Consider the following 18,739-nt stretch of genomic DNA (forward strand, 5'->3'; position numbering starts at 1 on the left):
ACACCGCGCTGCCTCAGTGTTCCACAGGCCGCGCCAGTAGTGAAATAGTCAATAAATATTTAATGGGCCTCTTACAAGGCCGGCCCGCGCCTTAATAAATGCAAAGAGCCTCGAAGCCCTTTCGATTCGTTAGCCAGCAATGCAAAGAAATCTTTAATTTACCTTTCCCTCCCTTTGCCTTCTTTAGGTTTAAAAAAAAATCCACAGGGGAGTAGTTGTGATACCCACAAATAACAACCTCCCCCCCACCAAATAATAATTTGCTCATAATATCCGATTTATAGTCCTTAATGCCTAATGACTGAGAGGCAAAGGTCCTAATTCAAGGCTGATATTGTCAATTACAATTTTAAAAAATCAAAAGGCTTTCTCCATTACAATCACATTTATTATAAAATTAACATTTTAATTTTTTTTCCCTTTAAAATGGTATGAGTCATTTTAAAACCGTCATTTAAAGCAATTTCAAGCTGAAAAGAAAGGGGGGGAGTATAAACCATGCAAATAAATTAAGAACAATGAGAAAGTCAACAGAAGAAATAAAAAGAAAACTGAAAACAAAACAAAACAAAAACCACCCCTAAGCTAAAAACATCGTGTAAAAACAGTGGAAAGTGCATTAACACTGGATGAACGTGCTAACAACGGCAATAATTAAGCGGCCACAACAAATCCGGGGGAGGGGAGGGCAGCATTATCACTTCCCCCTTATTGATTGATCTGCAGGGGAGGGGACGGGACTCTCCCGCGGGCTTGGAATGGGCTGCCAGGGAGGCTAGAAATAGCACAGCTCCCCCCTCCCCTCCTGGGACCGAGTTCTCGAAGGGAAAAGGACTGGGGGGCCTTGGAAGAGTTGAGTCCTCCAGCCATTTCATGCTGGAGAAGACTCCTCAGTAACAGCTTTTTTAGGGGGAGGGGGGCAAGAAAACGCCCTTCAATGGCTTCAGTGACCTGTATGACTCTGCATCAAAGCCCCAATCCCTGGATCTGTGGGGAGACCTCCAGCTCGGGTCTCTGGCTACTGCCCTGAGCAAGAGGGGGGTTTCGCCCTCGGCCCCTGTAGTCCTGGAGCCTGGGCCCGGGACCTGCCCAGGGCGTCCTCCCGGAAGGGCCGGAGGCTAAGGAAGGGGTGCTTTGGCAGCAGACTTCCCTTGGCGCTGGGCTCTTGCGCTTAGCACGGCCAGGTCCCTCGCACGCTTCCTTAATTTCCTGTAACCTAAACGTCTAGCTTTGGTTCTTTATCTCCACGGGTTAAAATACTGCCACAAACCTGTAAATCTGGTGAGGTTACACCAAAGGGGAAGTAGTAGGAGAAATCCACTCTTTCTTCCTTCCTTTCTTGCTCAAGACTACAGTGGTCATGCGGTGGGGTGAAGAACAAGGCTGATATATATATATATATACACATATATATACAGCAGGTGGGTGGGTGGGTGGGTGGGGTGAGTGGGAACGGATGGACTTTCCAGTTCAGAACAGAATCAACACGACGTCTGGGGATACAATAATAAAGTAACAGTCCTTTCTCTTCCCCTCCCCCGGTTCGCACGGGTGTTTGGGGGACATGCCAGGCCAGTGCGGCCTTCCCTGGAGAGGAGACAGACAGCTCCGACAGCCCCCGACCGAGTCCCTGCCAGCTAGGAGGTGTTTAGGACTGGTCTGGAATACACACCTTGGTAATAGGCGGGCTCCAGGGCCGAGGGCTCGATGCCCCCCCTGCCACCCATGGAGGCACCGCCGAGGGGCAGCCCGCCGGGCAGGCCGGCCCCGTAGGAGGAGTATTGCAGCGCCTGCTCGTAGGCCTTGAAGTCCAGCTTGTGCTGCTGCTCCGAGGAGGACATGAGGTTGTTGATGGAGAAGGGGTGGTTGAAGGAGTAGTGGGGGTCGCCCTTGAGGTGCAGCTGAGACTCGTGGTGGCTCAGCGGGTGGCCCGGGTGGCCCAGCGAGGCCAAGGCCGGGCCAGTCTGGACTGAGGCCGCCACCGCTGCCGCCACGGAGGCCTTCAGCTCACCGCCGCCGCCGCTGTGGTCCAGGGCCTGGGGACTGCCTGTGCCGCCTGGGTTGGACGACGGGGCAGGCTCGAGCTGGGCCGCCTTGGGCTGGCCGCGGTGCAGAGGCGAGGCGGCGCCGGCCGGGTCCTTCCTGCCCTCCCCCGCTCCTCCTCCCGTGCCGCCGCCACCACCACCGCCGCCGCCTCCCTGGCCTCCCTTGGCGGCGGCCTGCTTGTCGCACTTGAAGCGCTTCTGGCGGCGGAGGTAGCAGCCGTTCTCGAACATGTTGCCCGAGTCTGGGTGCAGCGTCCAGTAGGAGCCCTTGCCGGGCTTGTCGGGCGAGCGGGCCACCTTGACGAAGCAGTCGTTGAAGGAGAGCGAGTGGCGGATGGAGTTCTGCCAGCGCTGCTGGTTCTGGCGGTAGTAGGGGAACAGGTCCATGATCCACTGGTAGATCTCGCTCAGCGTCAGCATCTTGCTGGGCGCCTGCTGGATGGCCATGGTGATGAGCGAGATGTACGAGTAGGGCGGCTTGGCGTGTGGGTAGCTGCGCTTGAAGCTCTTGGCGTCTCGGCCGCGGCTCAGGTTGGACGGCGCGTAGCCCATGGGGCTCATGCAGGGCGCCATGGCCCCGTGGTAGGCGCCCAAGCCGTTCAGCGAGCCCTGCGGAGCCCCCATGGCGCTCATGCCGCCCGGGCTCAGCGCCGAGCCCATGGCCGACATGCTGTTCATGGCGCCGCCCGTCCCGCCGGGGCTCAGGCTCAGGCCGGGGTTGGCGTAGGACATGTTGAACGAGCCCGACGTCATGTTGCCGCTGGTGGTCATGGCGTTCATGCCCATGTAGGTGTTCATGGAGTTCATCGAGCCCAGGCCCGAATTCATGTTGCTCACCGGCACCGTCGAGTAGGCCTGCGGAAGGGACACGGGTTAGAGCCCGCCAAGGAAGGCCCGCTGTCCCTCCCTCCCCCCCAGCGCTCACACCCAGCCCCCGGGGCGCCCCCACAGACGCACGCAGGGCTTCCATTCGCATGACCGACCAGCCCCGCTGAAAACACGCCCTTTCCTCTGGAACGTTTCGGGTAGGAAATATGGCCGTCCCCGCGGAGGGGATACGTTCTCGGCAATATCAGTTCTGGGGGTCGGGGGAGGGAACCACCCACGCACCCACTCACCCCGCCTGGCCTCCGTGGGCATCTTGGCGGGGAAGGAGATCCTTCTTTTTTCGGGGGAGCCGCATCCCCGAGACCCGGCAAGCAGCCGCCGCCGCCGCCGGGCAGGCTGACTCCGCAGGTCTCCGGGACTCCCCGGCCCGCCCGCCCGGCCAGGCGGCAGGAGGAGGCCGGCCCAAGCGGCGGAAGGCTCTGCCGCGGCCATTCGGGCACCCCGGAAGGCGGCGGCGGCGGGCAAGGAAAGGCCTGGCGCGGCAGCGGCGGGACCGCAGCCCCCCTGCTCCCCAGCCGAGGCCTTTCCTGCGCCGCACCGCGGCTCCCTTGCCCTCGAAAGCCACCCACCCAGCCGCAGCCAGGCCGAGCGCCGCAGCTAAAGCCCCGAGCGGGCTAAAGCTCCCCGCTGCCCGTCTGGGTCCGTCCCGGGCAGGGAGAGCCTTGCCCGTTACTTGCGCATCGTCGCAGCCGAGGCCGGCCTCCGCCGGGAGGCAAAACGTGGGCCCGGAAGGCTCCTTCGCGCCCGGCCTCCGCGCCTTTCTGGCGCAGGGATTAGAAGCAGCACGAGAGACTTAGCGGGAGGCTTTCCTTTTGTCAAAAAGGGAAAGGGAAACAAGCCTCATATTTCAAACGCGGGAGATGAATCATGAGCGGCAGCCATTTAATATTTTAATTTTGATGTTCTTCTCAAGGCCAGGGCCCCGAAAGAGTGCGGCGAGAGGCATCCATTTAATCTGAACCCTGCTTTGCCCCCTGATGACCCGGCCGTCTAAAAGGAGGGGCCTGAAGACGGGGGCCCACTCGAACACGGAGGCTGCCCCGGAGCCCCCGGCCGTGTTTTGCAGCGCCTGAAGCCGGACGTGGACGCCGGGAAGGAGCCGCTAAAGGATACCGGCTCTTTGTCCTGGCAGCCCTCCGTCCCTTCCTTTTTATTCATTTCATCTCGCTGCTTCTCCTTTCGTTTTTTTTTAAAGCAACCTTTGCGGAGTTGAAAATTTATTTTTTGTTATTATTCTTATTGCCTGCCTCCTTCCCTATTCACTGAGGCTGCTCATTCACGCTGCCGTCGGGGTTTTGCTTGCCCCTCCACCCATTATTGTTCTTTTGGCTGTCTTTGATCTTTTCTTTCAGTTCTTTGGAGCATATTGTAAAATAAGGGACGTGGATATGAATGGACAATGGGGAGAAAAGGGGCAAGTTCCTGGTAGAGAGTCCGATCCTGCTCTCTCCAGCGCCACCCTCCTGTCAGAGAGGGAATCGCTCCCGATTTGTTTGTTTTCTAAAAAATCACCCACCCACCCTAAGCGTGTTGCGAAGTACACGCGAATTATTATTTTGCCCAACCTACCAGATCAGGAATAACACGGGAGAGAGTCAAGGAAGCGGCCAACAGAACCTACAGCTTTCCACAATTGGGGGGGGGGGGCGGTTATCCAGTGCCCGCTTTAAACTCGGGCATTCAGGCCCCAAATGGGAAGAAGGGAAAAGGGCTGGTGGGTGGGTCGGACTGGAGAGGGCTTCGAGAGGGACGCTGGTGTGCCTGCAGGAGGGGACGACGCGGTCCCAGGGAGGGATCGATAGTTCGCCCTCCCAGCCGCAGATCACTTCGATGGCTACCGATCTCGCCTCCCCCCGGCCCCAGGGGGGCTACTGGAAATTAAGAGGGGTTGCTCCCTGGCTTGGAGGACAGCTGTAACGTTGGGAGACGGTAGATTCACCCCGTCAGGATCTGGAGCGAAGACCGGATTGCCCCGAGAGGACGATCCCCTTTCTGTCTGCCCCCCCACCCCCCAGCCCGGCCGCTCGCCCGCCCTGCCTGCCCCCCTCGGGCTGCCCCGGCGCACTCACCTCCTGCGTGTCGGCGTAGTAGCTGTTCCACTCGCTGGTCTCATGCCCTTCCATTTTCACAGCCCCTAACATCATGGAGCCAGGCCGCCCGGTGCAACCATCCAGCCCCTTCTGGTGGCGCGCGAGGGAGCCCCCCCGAGCCTAGCCGGAAGCCGCCCCTCGGGGAGGGCTCGAGCCAGCAGCCGCGGGCGCCAGGCGGGCAGGCCGGCAGCGAGCGGTGCGCGGCCGGGAGCGGCCACTTGAGAAAGTGAGGAAGTGCCGGCTGGGATGGGAGCGGAGTTCGCTGATGTGGATCTTACGTCGCAGCAGCGCCCACCTCCTCCGCCGCCGCTCCTCATTTGTCCGCCGCACAAAGACGCGCTCGCACCTACAAAGCCCGCAGATGCACCTGCAAACACGCCAGCTCCACGCCGCCCGCAACTCCCCCGGGGCGGCACTTTATTTGCAAAGCGGTGTAATTGGTTTAGGCAGGCAGGCAGGCAGGCAGGCGGGCGAGCGGGGAGGGGGGGCGAGAGCAGAGAGCGGGGAGGAGGGAAAGGGAGGGAGGGCGGCAGGGAGGGAAGGCTGGAGGGAGGGAGAGACCAGGAAAACACCCTCCCAATTCTTTCTTTATTTCTTCCCAAAGGCCGTTGGAAAGGCCGGCGCGGGGGGGGGGGGGCTCAACTTGGGCGCGCAGGCTAACCAGAAGGCCCGCCGAGATCTTGGGCAGAGCCCAAGGGGGCTGGGGGCCGTCCTTTCGACTTGGGGAAAGCAGGCGAGGCGAGGCGCGTCCCCTGCACCCCGAGAGCCGGCGGCCCTGATCCCAGCCAACAGGCCACAGGCACCCCGCAGCCCTCCCGGCATGCCCCCTCCCCCGGCGGTGCCAGTCCCTGCGCTCTCCTCCCGGAGGCGGCGGCGGCGGCTGCTTTTCTGCTCTGCCACCCCTGAGCCGCAGCCGTGTGAATGAGTCACAAGCGTGACGCTCGGCCGGCCCAGGGCCCCGCGAATAGGCGGCTGCCTGCGGATCTCCTCCTGGCCTGAAACCTCCGCTTGGCAGCCAGCCCCGGTGAGTCACGCCGACCCGGCTCGCTGCTTTCTCGCCGGCTTTCTCCCTCCCCTGGCCTGGGAAGGGCCGCCTTGGGAAGGGCCGGGGCGAGGCAGCCCCAGCAGATGCCCCCCGCCTGCCACAGCCCCTGGCCAAGATCCAGCGCTCAGGGGCTGGACAGGCCCAAGGGCAGCGGCGCCCGCCGCTCCCCGCGGGGGTGTCCCCGAAGGCAGGCTTGCGGCCCGGCGGGAGGCGGCCTTTCCCGTCGCCGCGAAGCCCGGGGTGGGCGCAGGAGGTCGTCCCGAGTCAGCCTTCGAAGCGGGGCCAGGGGCTGCGAGGCGACGTCCGCTTACTTGGGGACAAGCATTGGCCAGCAGGGCCCGATAGCACCCCGGGGCGCTTCTTGGATTAGGATCGCCCTCCCCCTCCACACACGTTCCCGCGCAATCCATGGGCTGACCTCCGGCCCTGGGCAGCACAAGCGCGGTCCTTCCCAGGAGGGTTGTGGGGTGGCTGCTTCCCTTGGCAAACGGTGCTGCTGAATCTCGGCCTCGCCCTAGAGGGTGAAACCGGCCCGGGGGTGACAAAGCGGGGTGATCGCCCGCAGGACGGCAGAGCCAAGCTCCCTGTGGGGCTCAGCCCCTCCCCGAGGTGGACCCGCAAGAAGCTCCGCCGACCGCAGCCAGCTGGTGCCCGGTCCGATCCCTCTCAGGAGCCTGCTGGGACCTCCCCCCCCCCCCCAAGTCCCTGCGCTGAGCCCGGAGCCCTCCATCCAGACCGCCTCCCTCCATTTACGGGAGTTGTAGGTCTACTTCTTAGATCCCTCCACATTCCTGACGCCTCTCTGATTCGCCCAGCAAGAGCATTTCCAGGTCCGTTCGGGTTCTTCCGACGTATTCATAGGTCTGCATGCAATTCTCAATAATAAGCATCTAAACGATTTTGCGATTAAAGAAGCAAGGCAAAACTAACATGCCTGGCTTTAGGAGACACTTTCCCGCACAAGGCGGAATCTCTTATCCCTCCTTTTCTTTGTTCCGTCCACCCCCCACCCCCTTCCTTAAATCTGACAACAGAATTAAGTTAAATCCTTGAAACAAACAAACGGTCTGAAATCAGCAGGAGAGAACAAGGGATGAAAATGTGGCCTTCAGGAAATAAAAGATGAAAGCGACTCGGGGACAAACCATTCCTAAATATGCCCCACACGTAAAGGAAAGGCCCCTGTCCAATGGAGCACGCATGGAGCGACGCCGCCACGGAATACAGCCACATGGAGAAGAGCAGAGCACTAAACTCGGCGGTTTGCAATGCGTTTTTAGCTACAGCATGGGAGGTATTCTGCGGATAGATTCGGTTTGCAGTTATTTGCTAAGGTTTGCAATTCTGGAGGGAAGATTTCGATTAGAATCGCATTGTCTGAAGTAAATTCCATTCAAATTAACTTCTTGGACCGGGGCAAAACCAAGCACATTCTCCGAGTCCCCCCAATTTCTGGGAAAGAGATTTAATTTAGGCTTCGGGCTGCCTGGTGCTGGAATCCTAAACACCTTTTCTCCCCTCGCTTAATCCTGTTTGTTCGGAAGCCGGGTCTCCGATTGCTAATTCACTTGGAATTAAATTCTATTGAAATCGAAGAGTGTGATTTTCAAATAAATGCGCACAGGAGTCCGGGCGCCAGTTCTCTTTGAAAGCCATTCTAGCAAATCGATTCGAAAATACAATTGCTTAGAAGAATGCGCCATTCATTCCAGTGGGACAAAGTTTGAAACCAACAAACCAAAGTCAAATTACCAAAGAGAAGATGGGGAGTGACTTTTTTTGGGGTGCATTATAGCATTAGGGCAGCACACCTGGCACTTCTGGTTCGTTCCCAGGTCTGCGAATAAGAATGAGATGAATGATAAAGGAGAGCAGCAGCAGCAGCATTTTATTCCCTATATAGACACCATTCCTATCAGACACATTTCCGAAACTCTCAACTCAAAGCAATATATTTATTTGCCAAATAAAGCGAATGGTGTTCCGCAATGAGCCTGTAAAAATGGGCTGGCGAGCACTAGCGTTATCTTTTTTCGAGGTGATATATTTTTTTTAAGGCGAGCGATTGAGGCTATCGAGAGATTCGGGGGCGGGGGAGAGAGACCTTGGCCGATGCATCCCAGGCGGCTCTCGGGGAGGTGGTTGCCTTGTGCAAAGTCGCAGCGCCTCCTGTCGTCCAGCCGCAACGGAAAGCGCGCACACCTGTCTCGGCCGGCCCAGCTGCTCCTGCGGCCAAGGATGCCAGCTGGGGAAACAGGCAGGGCATTGCCAGTCCCCCGCGGGCAGGTTGGCGGCCGACTCCGCGCGGGGGGGGGAGCAGCGGACCCCGCGACTCTCCGAGCCCCCCTCCCCCAACGCCTGGGAGACGCCCCTCCTCGCCTGCGCGGCGGTTTCCCGGGAGCGGAGGTGGAGACAGAAATGTGGAGCTGCAAATTAGCCCGGATGGCGCCCAGGTGTTTGGCCCTTCCGGCCGACCCCTTGGAAGTTCCACCCGCACACCTGTTGGGGCAGATGAGGGGGGCTCATTCCTGCCGCACCTTCGCCGCCCTTGCAAAGGCAGCTGAGCAGGAAGGAGCCTCGGCTCGAGGCGGGAGGGCGCCACGCTCGCTAAGCGCTTTCGGATGCCTCTCAAGGCCTGGGGGGGGGGCGAGACTGTCGAGCTCCCCTCCCCCCAAATCCTTAACGCCCGGTGAGAGGTGCTGCTGGCTCTCACGTACACGGCGGCGGCCGGCGGGATCCTTTCTGGATGTCCGGTTTCCTCTGGAGGAGAACTAGAGATGCGTTTGGGGTGAGAATTTCATCGCTTCTCTGCAGGAACTGCAGGGGGAACAGAGGCGAATAATAGGGGTGGGTGGAATTCCTCTTAAGAAAGGAAGGAGGTTTCAGCCAACCTTTCCAGGAGCGAGTCACCCCCTCTTCGGTTACTCCTTTCTCTTACTCTCTCCGCCAAGACGCCCGAGTCCTGCCGAGAGGCCTCTGAGAGGAATGGGGGGGGGGGGGGCTCTGCTTGGCTCCTGCTTTTGCAAGGAGTCCAATCTTTCCAAGATGGTTTCTTTCTTTCTTTCTTTCTTTCTTTCTTTCTTTCTTTCTTTCTTTCTTTCTTTCTTTCTTTCTTTCTTTCTTTCTTTCTTTCTTTCTTTCTTTCTTCTAAGGGCGAGCTCCCTTGGAGAAACGGGTTTGCTCTTATCCAGGCGTTTCAGATCCCCATTGAAGAGGCCGAATACTCAGGCTGGCTGGCACAGGCTGTCAGAAAGCCCTGAAGAGTGCATGGGCGGGAGAGAGGACAGTCGCCTTCTATCTAGCATAAGGTTTTAAAGGAAGTGATATTTCCTTTCTGTAAATCTCACTAATAAGTTAGCCCTACAACCTGTAGATTTAGACAAGTCTTCTTAGGATTCAGTTGCAATCCTAAAAGGACGGCCTCCTTAGCAAAGGATGGGGGTAGGGGCGGTTAAACTGTTTGCTTTACCCGATAGTAGAGTTCCGGATGTCCGGAATTTCTTATCTCGTCTACAGGAGCCGTAAGAAGGGCTGGCTCTCAGCAAAGATCGGTCCACTCTTCTCCCGCGATGCCTGGGGAACTGTCACTGCAAGTTATCGAGGGATATTTTAGCTCATTCCTCCTCCCCCCCACCCCGACCCCCAAATATGTCAGTTTCTCTGATTAGCGCTCGACACGACCTTCTTCCTGAAGCGGAGCGTTCGACGATCTCTCTCTCTCTCTTGCAAGCGCCCCCCCCTTCAGAAATGCCCTCTCGCTCGTGAAGACACGAATAAAGGAGAAACGGAAGCCTGCCACGTTGCCCGCAGAAAGGATGAGGCCAAGAGCCTCCAAAGAACCGCGCAAAAGGCGCGCTGGTACAGAAGCAAGCCCCGCTGTGCCCCCTCCGCCGCCTCCATGCGCGGTGATTCTCGAGCAGCCCACGAGGAAATGCAGTCCCTCCCCAAGAAAGAGAAAGGCAGCCCGTTGACGACTTGCAGCTTATCCGGGTTTGGACGGTGGGGGAGGGGGATTTTTTTAAAGGGGAGAGGTCCTCTGGTCAACAGAGAGGCATTTCTTTTACAAGGTTCCCTATGCTTGGAAGCTTGCTGGAGTTGTTGCCAGAGCCCCCCATACTAAGCACCTGCGGGCGGCAGAAAGCTCCAAAAGAAACTGGAAGCCTGCTGCCAATTGCTTTGCTAATTCGACCCCCTATGTCACATTCGGCCCCTCTCGCTGGTCCTTCTCCCGCGTCTTCTCAGTCTGCTGCCTATTGTGAACTTTCCATCCCTCGCCTTTGGGATCCCTGGCCTCTGGACCTCCAGGAAGGGAGGCTCCAAGTTCCCCGGCCCGAGTCCTACAAAGTCACTCCTGTTCCTAGGGTCCATGCGAGGTTTCAGTCTCAGCCAAACGAATAACTTCCCTTTGCCTCCTAGGGAGGGGACCTCTGACATTTTCAGCCTTGTTACCCAAGCATTTTGGAATATTAGTGAACATTCTGTGCCATCTCCCTGGCTCTTCTCCGGGAAGCGCAAAAGCAAAGTCCGACTTTCCTCCTATATCCCTCTGGGACTGAGCGCAATGATGGACAGAGCTGTCTTCCGTTGACCTGCCTAGACAAGTAAAGCCCCTTGAACGGGTCAGCGGCTTTCGCCACCTGAACTTTTCAAATTGAGTTCAGAACTATGTGCGCAGTCCCCTTCGACACACGCTTATTCAGCGCTTCCTCGGTTCCCAAATCCATGTGCCCAGGAGAGCCGCCTGAATGAGCGAACGCAGCCGCGTCCTTTTCACAGAGAGGAGCGGGGCGTCATGGATCTGGCTGGCAGGCGTTGGCAGGGAGTGTTTGGGCAGGACGGCCAGCGTCCCTGGACGCCGAAGTTGGCGGCCGGATTCTGGCCATGGACTACGTGGACTGCAGACTCACTGAGTTTAGCGGGACGTCCGCGAGTCGGGGCACGTATTCAGCCTCAACGGGTGGTCCCCTTCATCCAGGGAGAGACAGATGCTCTTGACGGCATGCCTGTGAATGGTGACACTCAAAATGTGCGAGTGTTCTGTAAAGTGCTCAAAGCAGCCTCATAGGCACACTGTGAAGGAGTCAGCCGCTGATGCCGACAAGCCAAGCAGAGACTCTCTGGCCGGGCCTCCGGAAACGTCTGCTATGCTCTGCAGCTACGATTCTGCCCCCCCTCCCCCGCGAATACATTTCACGCGCCATGGCAGATAATGTTCTGTTCCTGCCCAAAGAACTTCAGTTGCTCACATCCTGGTGATGGGGATGCAGCCCTGGTCAACCTTCTACTCAGAGATAGCAGAGAAGAAAAAGGATGTTTTCTCTAATAAAGGATCTCGGGATTAATAGGGCGGAAGTAAGGCCCATGTTCTTTAATAGAGACCTTCAGGAAAGTGTTTTGACAAAGTAGAGAAGAAATCCAGTGACCTCTTACAGACTAACACCATTTATTCTGGTATGAACTTTCCTGAGAAAAGTTCACTTCATCAGATACAATAGGAGAAAGAAACGTCTTCAGCTCAGTTTGGAAGACAGTTACAGAAGGGGGAGGAGGAAAGACAAAGGAAGATATATATATATACACGCACACACATAGAGAGAGAGAGAGAGAGAGAGAGAGAGAGAGTTTGCAGTCTGGGGAAGGAAGTCTCATTTTATTCAATGGGCCCCACTGCTTGGGAAAATGTTTTTAAGTTTGCAGTCTCCGTCCGGAGAGGAAGAGAATCGGGGAGAACTTTTCAGGTTCGGGCAGGCAGCCTCCTCTCCGTTCTGCCCACGTACTGACCGCCTGGTCAGCTCTGAACTGATCCTGATTTCCTCCTTCCAGCCTTTTCGATCCGGCTGATCGCCTTTCCAGGGAGTGTTTGTCCCGTAAAACGGCCGGGAAGTTCCTTGGACAGGCTTCCTTTGCCAATCCACAAAACTCTCCACCCCCTTCCATGAAACTGGCTCTCCTGTGGATGAGGACAGATTTTGACCTTCACCAGGGCTCGCCGCCCCTCTTCTCCCGAATGCCTTTCCAGGTATAACAGTCTCTGTAGACATGATTCAACTGATTCCGGCGCCCCACACGGGCGTCCTCGCTGGCGCATGCAAATATGCGAGTTGCACCCGAATGCAGAGGTCTCAGTCGCCGCCCCCTCCCCCCCCTTGACTCTGGCGAAGGTGTTGAGATCCGCCAACCATCCAGAAGGGGCACCAGCTAAGCGTCACGTGACCGGGCCTTCCTAAGAAGGATGGGGGCCTGGGCGGGGAGGCGGCTGTAAACTACGTTGGGGAGAACAGAGGGGCATACCTGAAACTGCGTAGGTGTAATTGAAACAGGACCGGGCCCTGAGACTTGAGACTGTGGCTCTCCAGATGTCCATGGATTACATTTACATGAACCCCTGCTAGCATTGACAGGGGCTCATGGTAATTTTAGTCCAGGGACATCTGGCAGACACATTTGGACCACACCTTGTTATACTGATTACAGACTCCATTCCGATACCCCGTCTGGCAGGGAAGTGCAGTAGGTTAGCCTAGCCTACCTTATAGGGTTGTTGTGAGGATAAAACAGAAGAAGGCACACTTTGGTCTCCATGGGGGAGGAAAGAGAGACTAATTCTCGAAGTAGATAAGTGCATTGCACATGTCCAGAACACAATGTGTGGATTCCCTTGAAAACCACTGCTGGAGTATCCATACCAAGGACTTATGAGCACAACAGTGGTGGCTCCCTTCTTACGCTCAGATCATTCCCAGATGCTTAGGTGAACAGGGGACGAACAAGAGCATGTGGACTAGAGGCAATTCAGCAGTGGTGCAAGTTGGTGAAATGACCCCCCCCTCCCATGCTGAAGCCCTTCCTCTATTCATCTCACTTAAGCAGTTCCTTTAAAGGAAGGGCTTCAGAGAAAGGAGTTTGAGGAAGGTAGTGATAACTCTTCCCCTCCCCAGCAGGAGGTCCTGCAATCCGCATCCAGGCTAAGCTCTCCCCCACACACACACACACACACATACACAGTTTGGGGGTTGCTGTTTTCTACCCCTTAACAGGATGTAACGGGGATCCCTTAAAGCCATCCTGAAATATTTACTGTAGAAGGTGGCCCAATCCAACCATGCAATCCTGTGTGCGTTTATTTGGGTTTGAATCTCATTGAACCCAGTGGGACTCACTGCTGAGGTATCCGCTGCAACTAAGATTTCACTCCCCGCTGAAGTCTATGGGATTTACTATGGGAGTTGGTTATGTCCCAACAGTTCATGCATCGTTCCATTCTATACCCACAGATTTCTGTGCATTATTTGTGGTTTTGTGTCTGTGTGCATACTGTTTCTTTCTCCAGGAAGCTCCAGGCAGTGTACATGGTTCTCCCTTCCTTCATTATACCCTCATAACAATTCTGTGAGGTGGGTAAGACTGGGATGGGAAGGGGGGGATTTGTACTCTGGTCTCTCCATTGCTACTCCAGCACTGGCAGCACTGCACCACACTGGCGTGGGAAATCCACGATGATGGTCCTGAGATTCTGGCTTGTGCAGAAAATCTGGAAGCTTTAAAAATTAACCTGCAGGCAATGCAACCTGGTGCTCATTTCCCCCCTGCCAGCCTATTCAGGCTTCCATGAATTTGGGAGCGAGGAGGAGAGCTTCTAAAGCACTGGTACCCATAGCAGTCTGGCTGGAGTCCCTCCAGCTTTTTTGTTGTCGTTTGTTACTGATATGAGGTCTGATCCTATGCAGTTCTACTCAGAAATCAGCCTTACTGACTTCAGTGTGGCTTACTCTCAGGTAACTCCATCTTTAAGAACACCACTGTTGGTAATATAAAGTTCCAGATGATTCTTAAATAATTTCTGCCGGGATATTAATGTACACCAGAGGGAGCAAAGGAACGGGCCCTAGTTCTTCAGGGAAGCTGGGTGTTGACTACAACCTGGCTGCATTCAGATCAATAGCTGTTTGGGGATCGATTTCAGGAGATGCTGAACTGCAGCAATTACTTGGAGACAAATCCCGTTGATGAGAAAGGGGCTTAATTCCTAGGGAACCTTTGATATTGGGCTGCCAGGCTGAAGCACGAACCAGATTCATTGAGGTTGGACTTCAGTGACATCAAGTGAGAATTCAGTCCTTTTGAAGAAAGATGCATTTATAGGCTTCCTGAAGAGGAGGACATGATTTTGTCTCTCAACAATCCCCCCACCCTCTCTCTCTCTCATAAAGGAAACCTGCTTTAGTGTATGTTTAACAGTGGAGCCATACATGGATTTTAGTCCATGTTTAATCACCAACATGCCTTTCATTGCATGTGAAGAATACATACATGTATTTGGGCATATGTACACCAAGAAAACAAAAATAAAGAAATGCATTCTATTTGCAGGACTTATTTATCCCCCCCCGACTGGTTTTAATAGTTTTAATTAAACAACCAACGTACAGCAAACAGTGTAATGAACCAGGAATTACAGAATTAGAGAACAACACACTAAAATCAGTGTAATGCTAAGGACATAACTGGATTACAAAGTGAGACAGACAGTGTAATCACATAATAGCGACTGAACAAAGCTGCACAAACTGTACTTTCCTATCCAACTGCCCTCTGTAAAGGGAATCAGTTTAGACCCCACGTATTTATGTACTGGGTGGGGAAATTAAAAAAAGCAAAGGTGGTGGGGGAGGGAGAGATTTAGCAATCCTACTCAGATCTGATTATCCAGAAGACCTAGTAGAATAATAAACTGAAGGTGAAAGGAAAAATGCAACAAACAGCAGCCTTAAATGATAAAACACATATCCAAGGTCAAAAGGCAGGGGTAGTCAAACTGCGGCCCTCCAGATGTCCATGGACTACAATTCCCATGAGACCCTGTCAGCGAATGCATTAGCTGGCAGGGGCTCATGGGAATTGTAGCCCATGGACATCTGGAGGGCCACAGTTTGACTACCACTGTCAAAAGGAAAGCTGAGGACCTACATAAGCCTTTGCAAAGAGCCTCATGTTCAGCAGCTGAGTTTGATTCCTATAATATTTATCTGAGGACATCTTCACACACTCACCAGTTATCACAATTTTCCTTATGCAATTGGCAGCCCCCATGGCCAGGTGATTGTGATACATTCTAAATAGGCTGCAACCCCCGAGGGGCATCTTCTACACTACTCAGGCATCTTCTACACTACTTGATGATTTAATGTACAACTTTCTCAGGTAGTGTTACAAGCCAGACCCTGTATCTTTGGTATGCAGATTTGAGCAGGAAATAAGGCTTCTTTTGCTGATTGCTAATTAACAACAAGTTGTTAAAAGCACAAGAGATGTTGCTGTTTCTTTTTGGGTCAGCTGGCAATCCTGTTCTCTGGGACCAACAAAGCAACAATATTCTAAATACACAATTATCAAAGCATTTTTTTTTGGGGGGGTGCTTTAAGTAGAGTGAACTTAGCAGTGTCATACTAAGAACACTTTTGTAGGACTAAGTCCCATTGGAATAGACTTGAGGAAGCTGCGCAAGATTCTTAGGTTTTGGTTTGTGAGTTTGTGGGAATGGTTTCTGGTTGATGAGTTCTTATGGGTATAAATGTCACAAATAAACTGTAACTTATGGTTTGTTAAGTGCAGCTAAACATTCCTTGTAAAATGTCAAAACTAACTTGGATCAAAACATCAAAACCATTAATGATGTTGTTGACTTTACATAATGCCACCCCCAACCCACTCAAATCAACATAGGCATTTCAGTTTGGGCTGTTAAGGAAGTGTGTCTGTTTAAATTGGCAAAGACATAAAACCCAAAGTAGAAACTCCAAAGGAAGAACACTGACTACAAATCTATTTCTGAATATTATATTGGCAAATAACAGAAGGGTTCAGGGAAATACACAGTGATTTGTTGCAAAAGGTGCCATATAAAAATAACTAGAAGCCCAGCATATCTCAAAAAAGTTATGGTGCTATGAAGAAAGGCAGTGCAATATGTCTGGTGACCTGGTTTTTAACAAAGGTTCTGTGCCTTAAGCAGCAGCATAATATAGGGATTCCCAGACATCAAGAGATGAAGCTTACTCATCACTTTACCTTCATTCATTCATTCATTCATTCATTCATTCATTTTCATTCATTCATTTTCATTCATTCATTCATTCATTCATTCATTCATTCATTCATTCATTCATTCATTCATTCATTCATTCATTCATTCATTCATGGGATTTATATTCCATCCCATCTTTTCTGAAATACAGGGTGGATGTTATTATTTCATGTATTAGAAGAAGAAGAAGAGTTGTTTTTTATATGCCACTTTTCTCTACCAGAAGGTGTTTCAAAGTGGCTTACAAGCCCCTTCCCTGTCCTCTCCCTGCAAGAGCCACCCTGTGAGGTAGGGGAGACTGAGAGAACCCTGATATTACTGTTCAGTCAGAACAGCTTTATCAGTGCAGTGGAGAGCCCAAGATCACCCAGCTGGCTCCATGTGGAGGAAAATGGAGAATCAAACCCAGCTTGCCAGGTTAGAAGTCAGCGCTCCTAACCACTGCACCCAGCTTATTATTTTTAATTGTATTATTTTATTTAAATTTATTTTTATTATTTAAATTTATAGGCTGCCCCTTTTGCACCAGCATTAGGAAAATCTTTTATTTCTGTCAACTGCATAGTTACAAAGCTGGTAATCCTAAAGAGAATTTGATTGTGAGACTTTCCGTTTTAACTTTCATCTATGCCTTGAAATTGTTGCTTGATCTTCAGACCTGACAATGAGAAGCAGTTTTAGACTTTTCCTACTCTATACTAAGTAGCTGTTCAAGCCACAGAAGCAAAGAGGTGGTTAAAAACAAAGTATATTGCAACCTTCAGCCCTTCAGGGGTGACTAAATGTACCTTTCAGTGAACCAGGGACAGTTTCCTTTTTCTAGAGGTATCAAACTATGTCCATCCTAGTTTCTCTTTGAGCTGTCTACAGAGGATAACATTAAGTTTAAGAGCACCCCCATCGTAAATACATTTTATTTGGATTTTCTTCTTAGAAATATTTGCTATTGGTTAATGCAAATTGTATTTCAACTCACGGAACATGCTTCCAACTAAATGGGCCTGGAACTAAAGTGCCAATTAAAAAGAGGGAAGTGTTTATTTGTGATGCTTGTACCTATTTAGCTTTGGCGGTAGACTAGCAACATGTGCTTTCAGATCATTATCTGACCATAAAGCTGTTTATTTTTGGTGTCAGCGTACAGAACACTATTCTGTTGGCTAATCTGTAATTTATCAGTTGATAAAACACTTTGGGGTTGGGATTTTTTAAAAGTTGGACTGGTTGATCAACGCAAGGCAATTTACAATTGGAATGTAGTTTTGTTTTGTTTTGTTTAAATGCAGTGGTGTTTCCTCTAAAGAAGGTGTTTACCAGGGTTATTTTCTTTTCCATGGTTCTGGACATAAGAGGCCATATCTCAAAAAGAATATTGCAGAACTGGAAACTGCAAGCTGGGATGGCATGCATTGTAGTAGCAATGGACAAATTCAAGTTCAGTTCAGAGTTTGGGGAGGCCCCTAAAATGAACCAAGCTGAAAAGGCTCACAGCCATTTAAACCTAACAGCTAATGGGTAGACCTTCCTGCTCAACTGAACCAAACTGGGCAATAGTTTGGTAAATGTTGGGGGAAGGTGCCTTCCCCAAACTGGTTTGGAGGCTATGCAATGGGTCAAGATCATGATGAAGTTTAGCTTGTGAATCAGTTTGTGTCCACCCTTACTTAGTAGCTATCTCCCTTGACACCAAAGTTTTAGAAATTGACTGTCAGTTGTCCTTGCCCATACCAGTTGTTTTAATTATTAAGGAAGGAATTTTAACTCTAGGGTGTGTCCCTCAGATGAAACTCAAAGAGTTATCTACTGATTTTTCAAAAGAGCTAGAAACCAAAAGATCAACCAAGCAGGAATTCTGCTATTCAAGTTGATTATTCAGTTTTCTTTAGTAATGTTGAATGGTTGGCTGGGTCTTGATCCCCTTGGAGAGTTTATTTCCTCTATAAGAGGATGTAGTATCATAGATTATAGTTTAGTCAGTTTTGCTGCTCTTCCTTTATACATCGACCTTGGAGTTGGTGAGTTCTTGAGAGGTGAACACTTGCCCCTGATAGCTATACCTATCCTACTGGGGAACATAACGCTTGGCTCTTGGGGCCATTTCCTGCATTCTGCAGGAATCCCTAGGTTGTCTTTTCAAAGTAGTTTTGGACTCAAAAGAAGGAACTGGAGCACCTTTCAGATGGGCAAAATCTGACCATACATGAGAATTCTAAATTGTGACCCCCATCTTATAGAATGGCCTGCCTGAATAGGCCAAGAAAGCTCCCTCTTTGGCTTTCCACAAACTATGCAAAACTCAATTATTGAGACCTTTTCTACACAGATAATAGGGCTGTTCTGCAATGATATAGTTCAGGAAGATACCTTGGGTTAGGGACTGTGATTTATACCACTGTGTATAGATCATTATGCCTGTCGCTATAAGTACCCTGCCCCTCCCATTTAGGTCAGGGTGGTTACCAACAAAAAATATACAATATAATATGCTTTGCATGGTTAAAACAGTTACTATGTGAATGTGTTAAAATTATATTATTAAAAACCACCCTCTAAAACCTTATGGGGAGGGGCTAATTTATTGTTTTGT

General features: G+C 52.3%; 1 protein-coding gene across 1 annotated transcript; it reads right to left on the reverse strand.

Moving 5' to 3' along the window:
- Positions 1-366: 366 nt before the first annotated feature.
- On the reverse strand, positions 367-5,498 carry FOXA1 (forkhead box A1). Its single transcript, XM_077323154.1, has 2 exons — positions 5,003-5,498; positions 367-2,900 (listed from the first exon to the last, which is right to left on the reverse strand). Exons 1-2 carry the CDS (start codon positions 5,075-5,077, stop codon positions 1,638-1,640), a joined length of 1,338 nt encoding a protein of 445 aa, XP_077179269.1. The 5' UTR covers positions 5,078-5,498; the 3' UTR covers positions 367-1,637.
- Between the last annotated feature and the right edge of the window lie 13,241 nt (positions 5,499-18,739).

Source organism: Paroedura picta, chromosome 2, assembly GCF_049243985.1.
Source record: "Paroedura picta isolate Pp20150507F chromosome 2, Ppicta_v3.0, whole genome shotgun sequence".
Classification (NCBI taxonomy): domain Eukaryota; kingdom Metazoa; phylum Chordata; class Lepidosauria; order Squamata; family Gekkonidae; genus Paroedura; species Paroedura picta.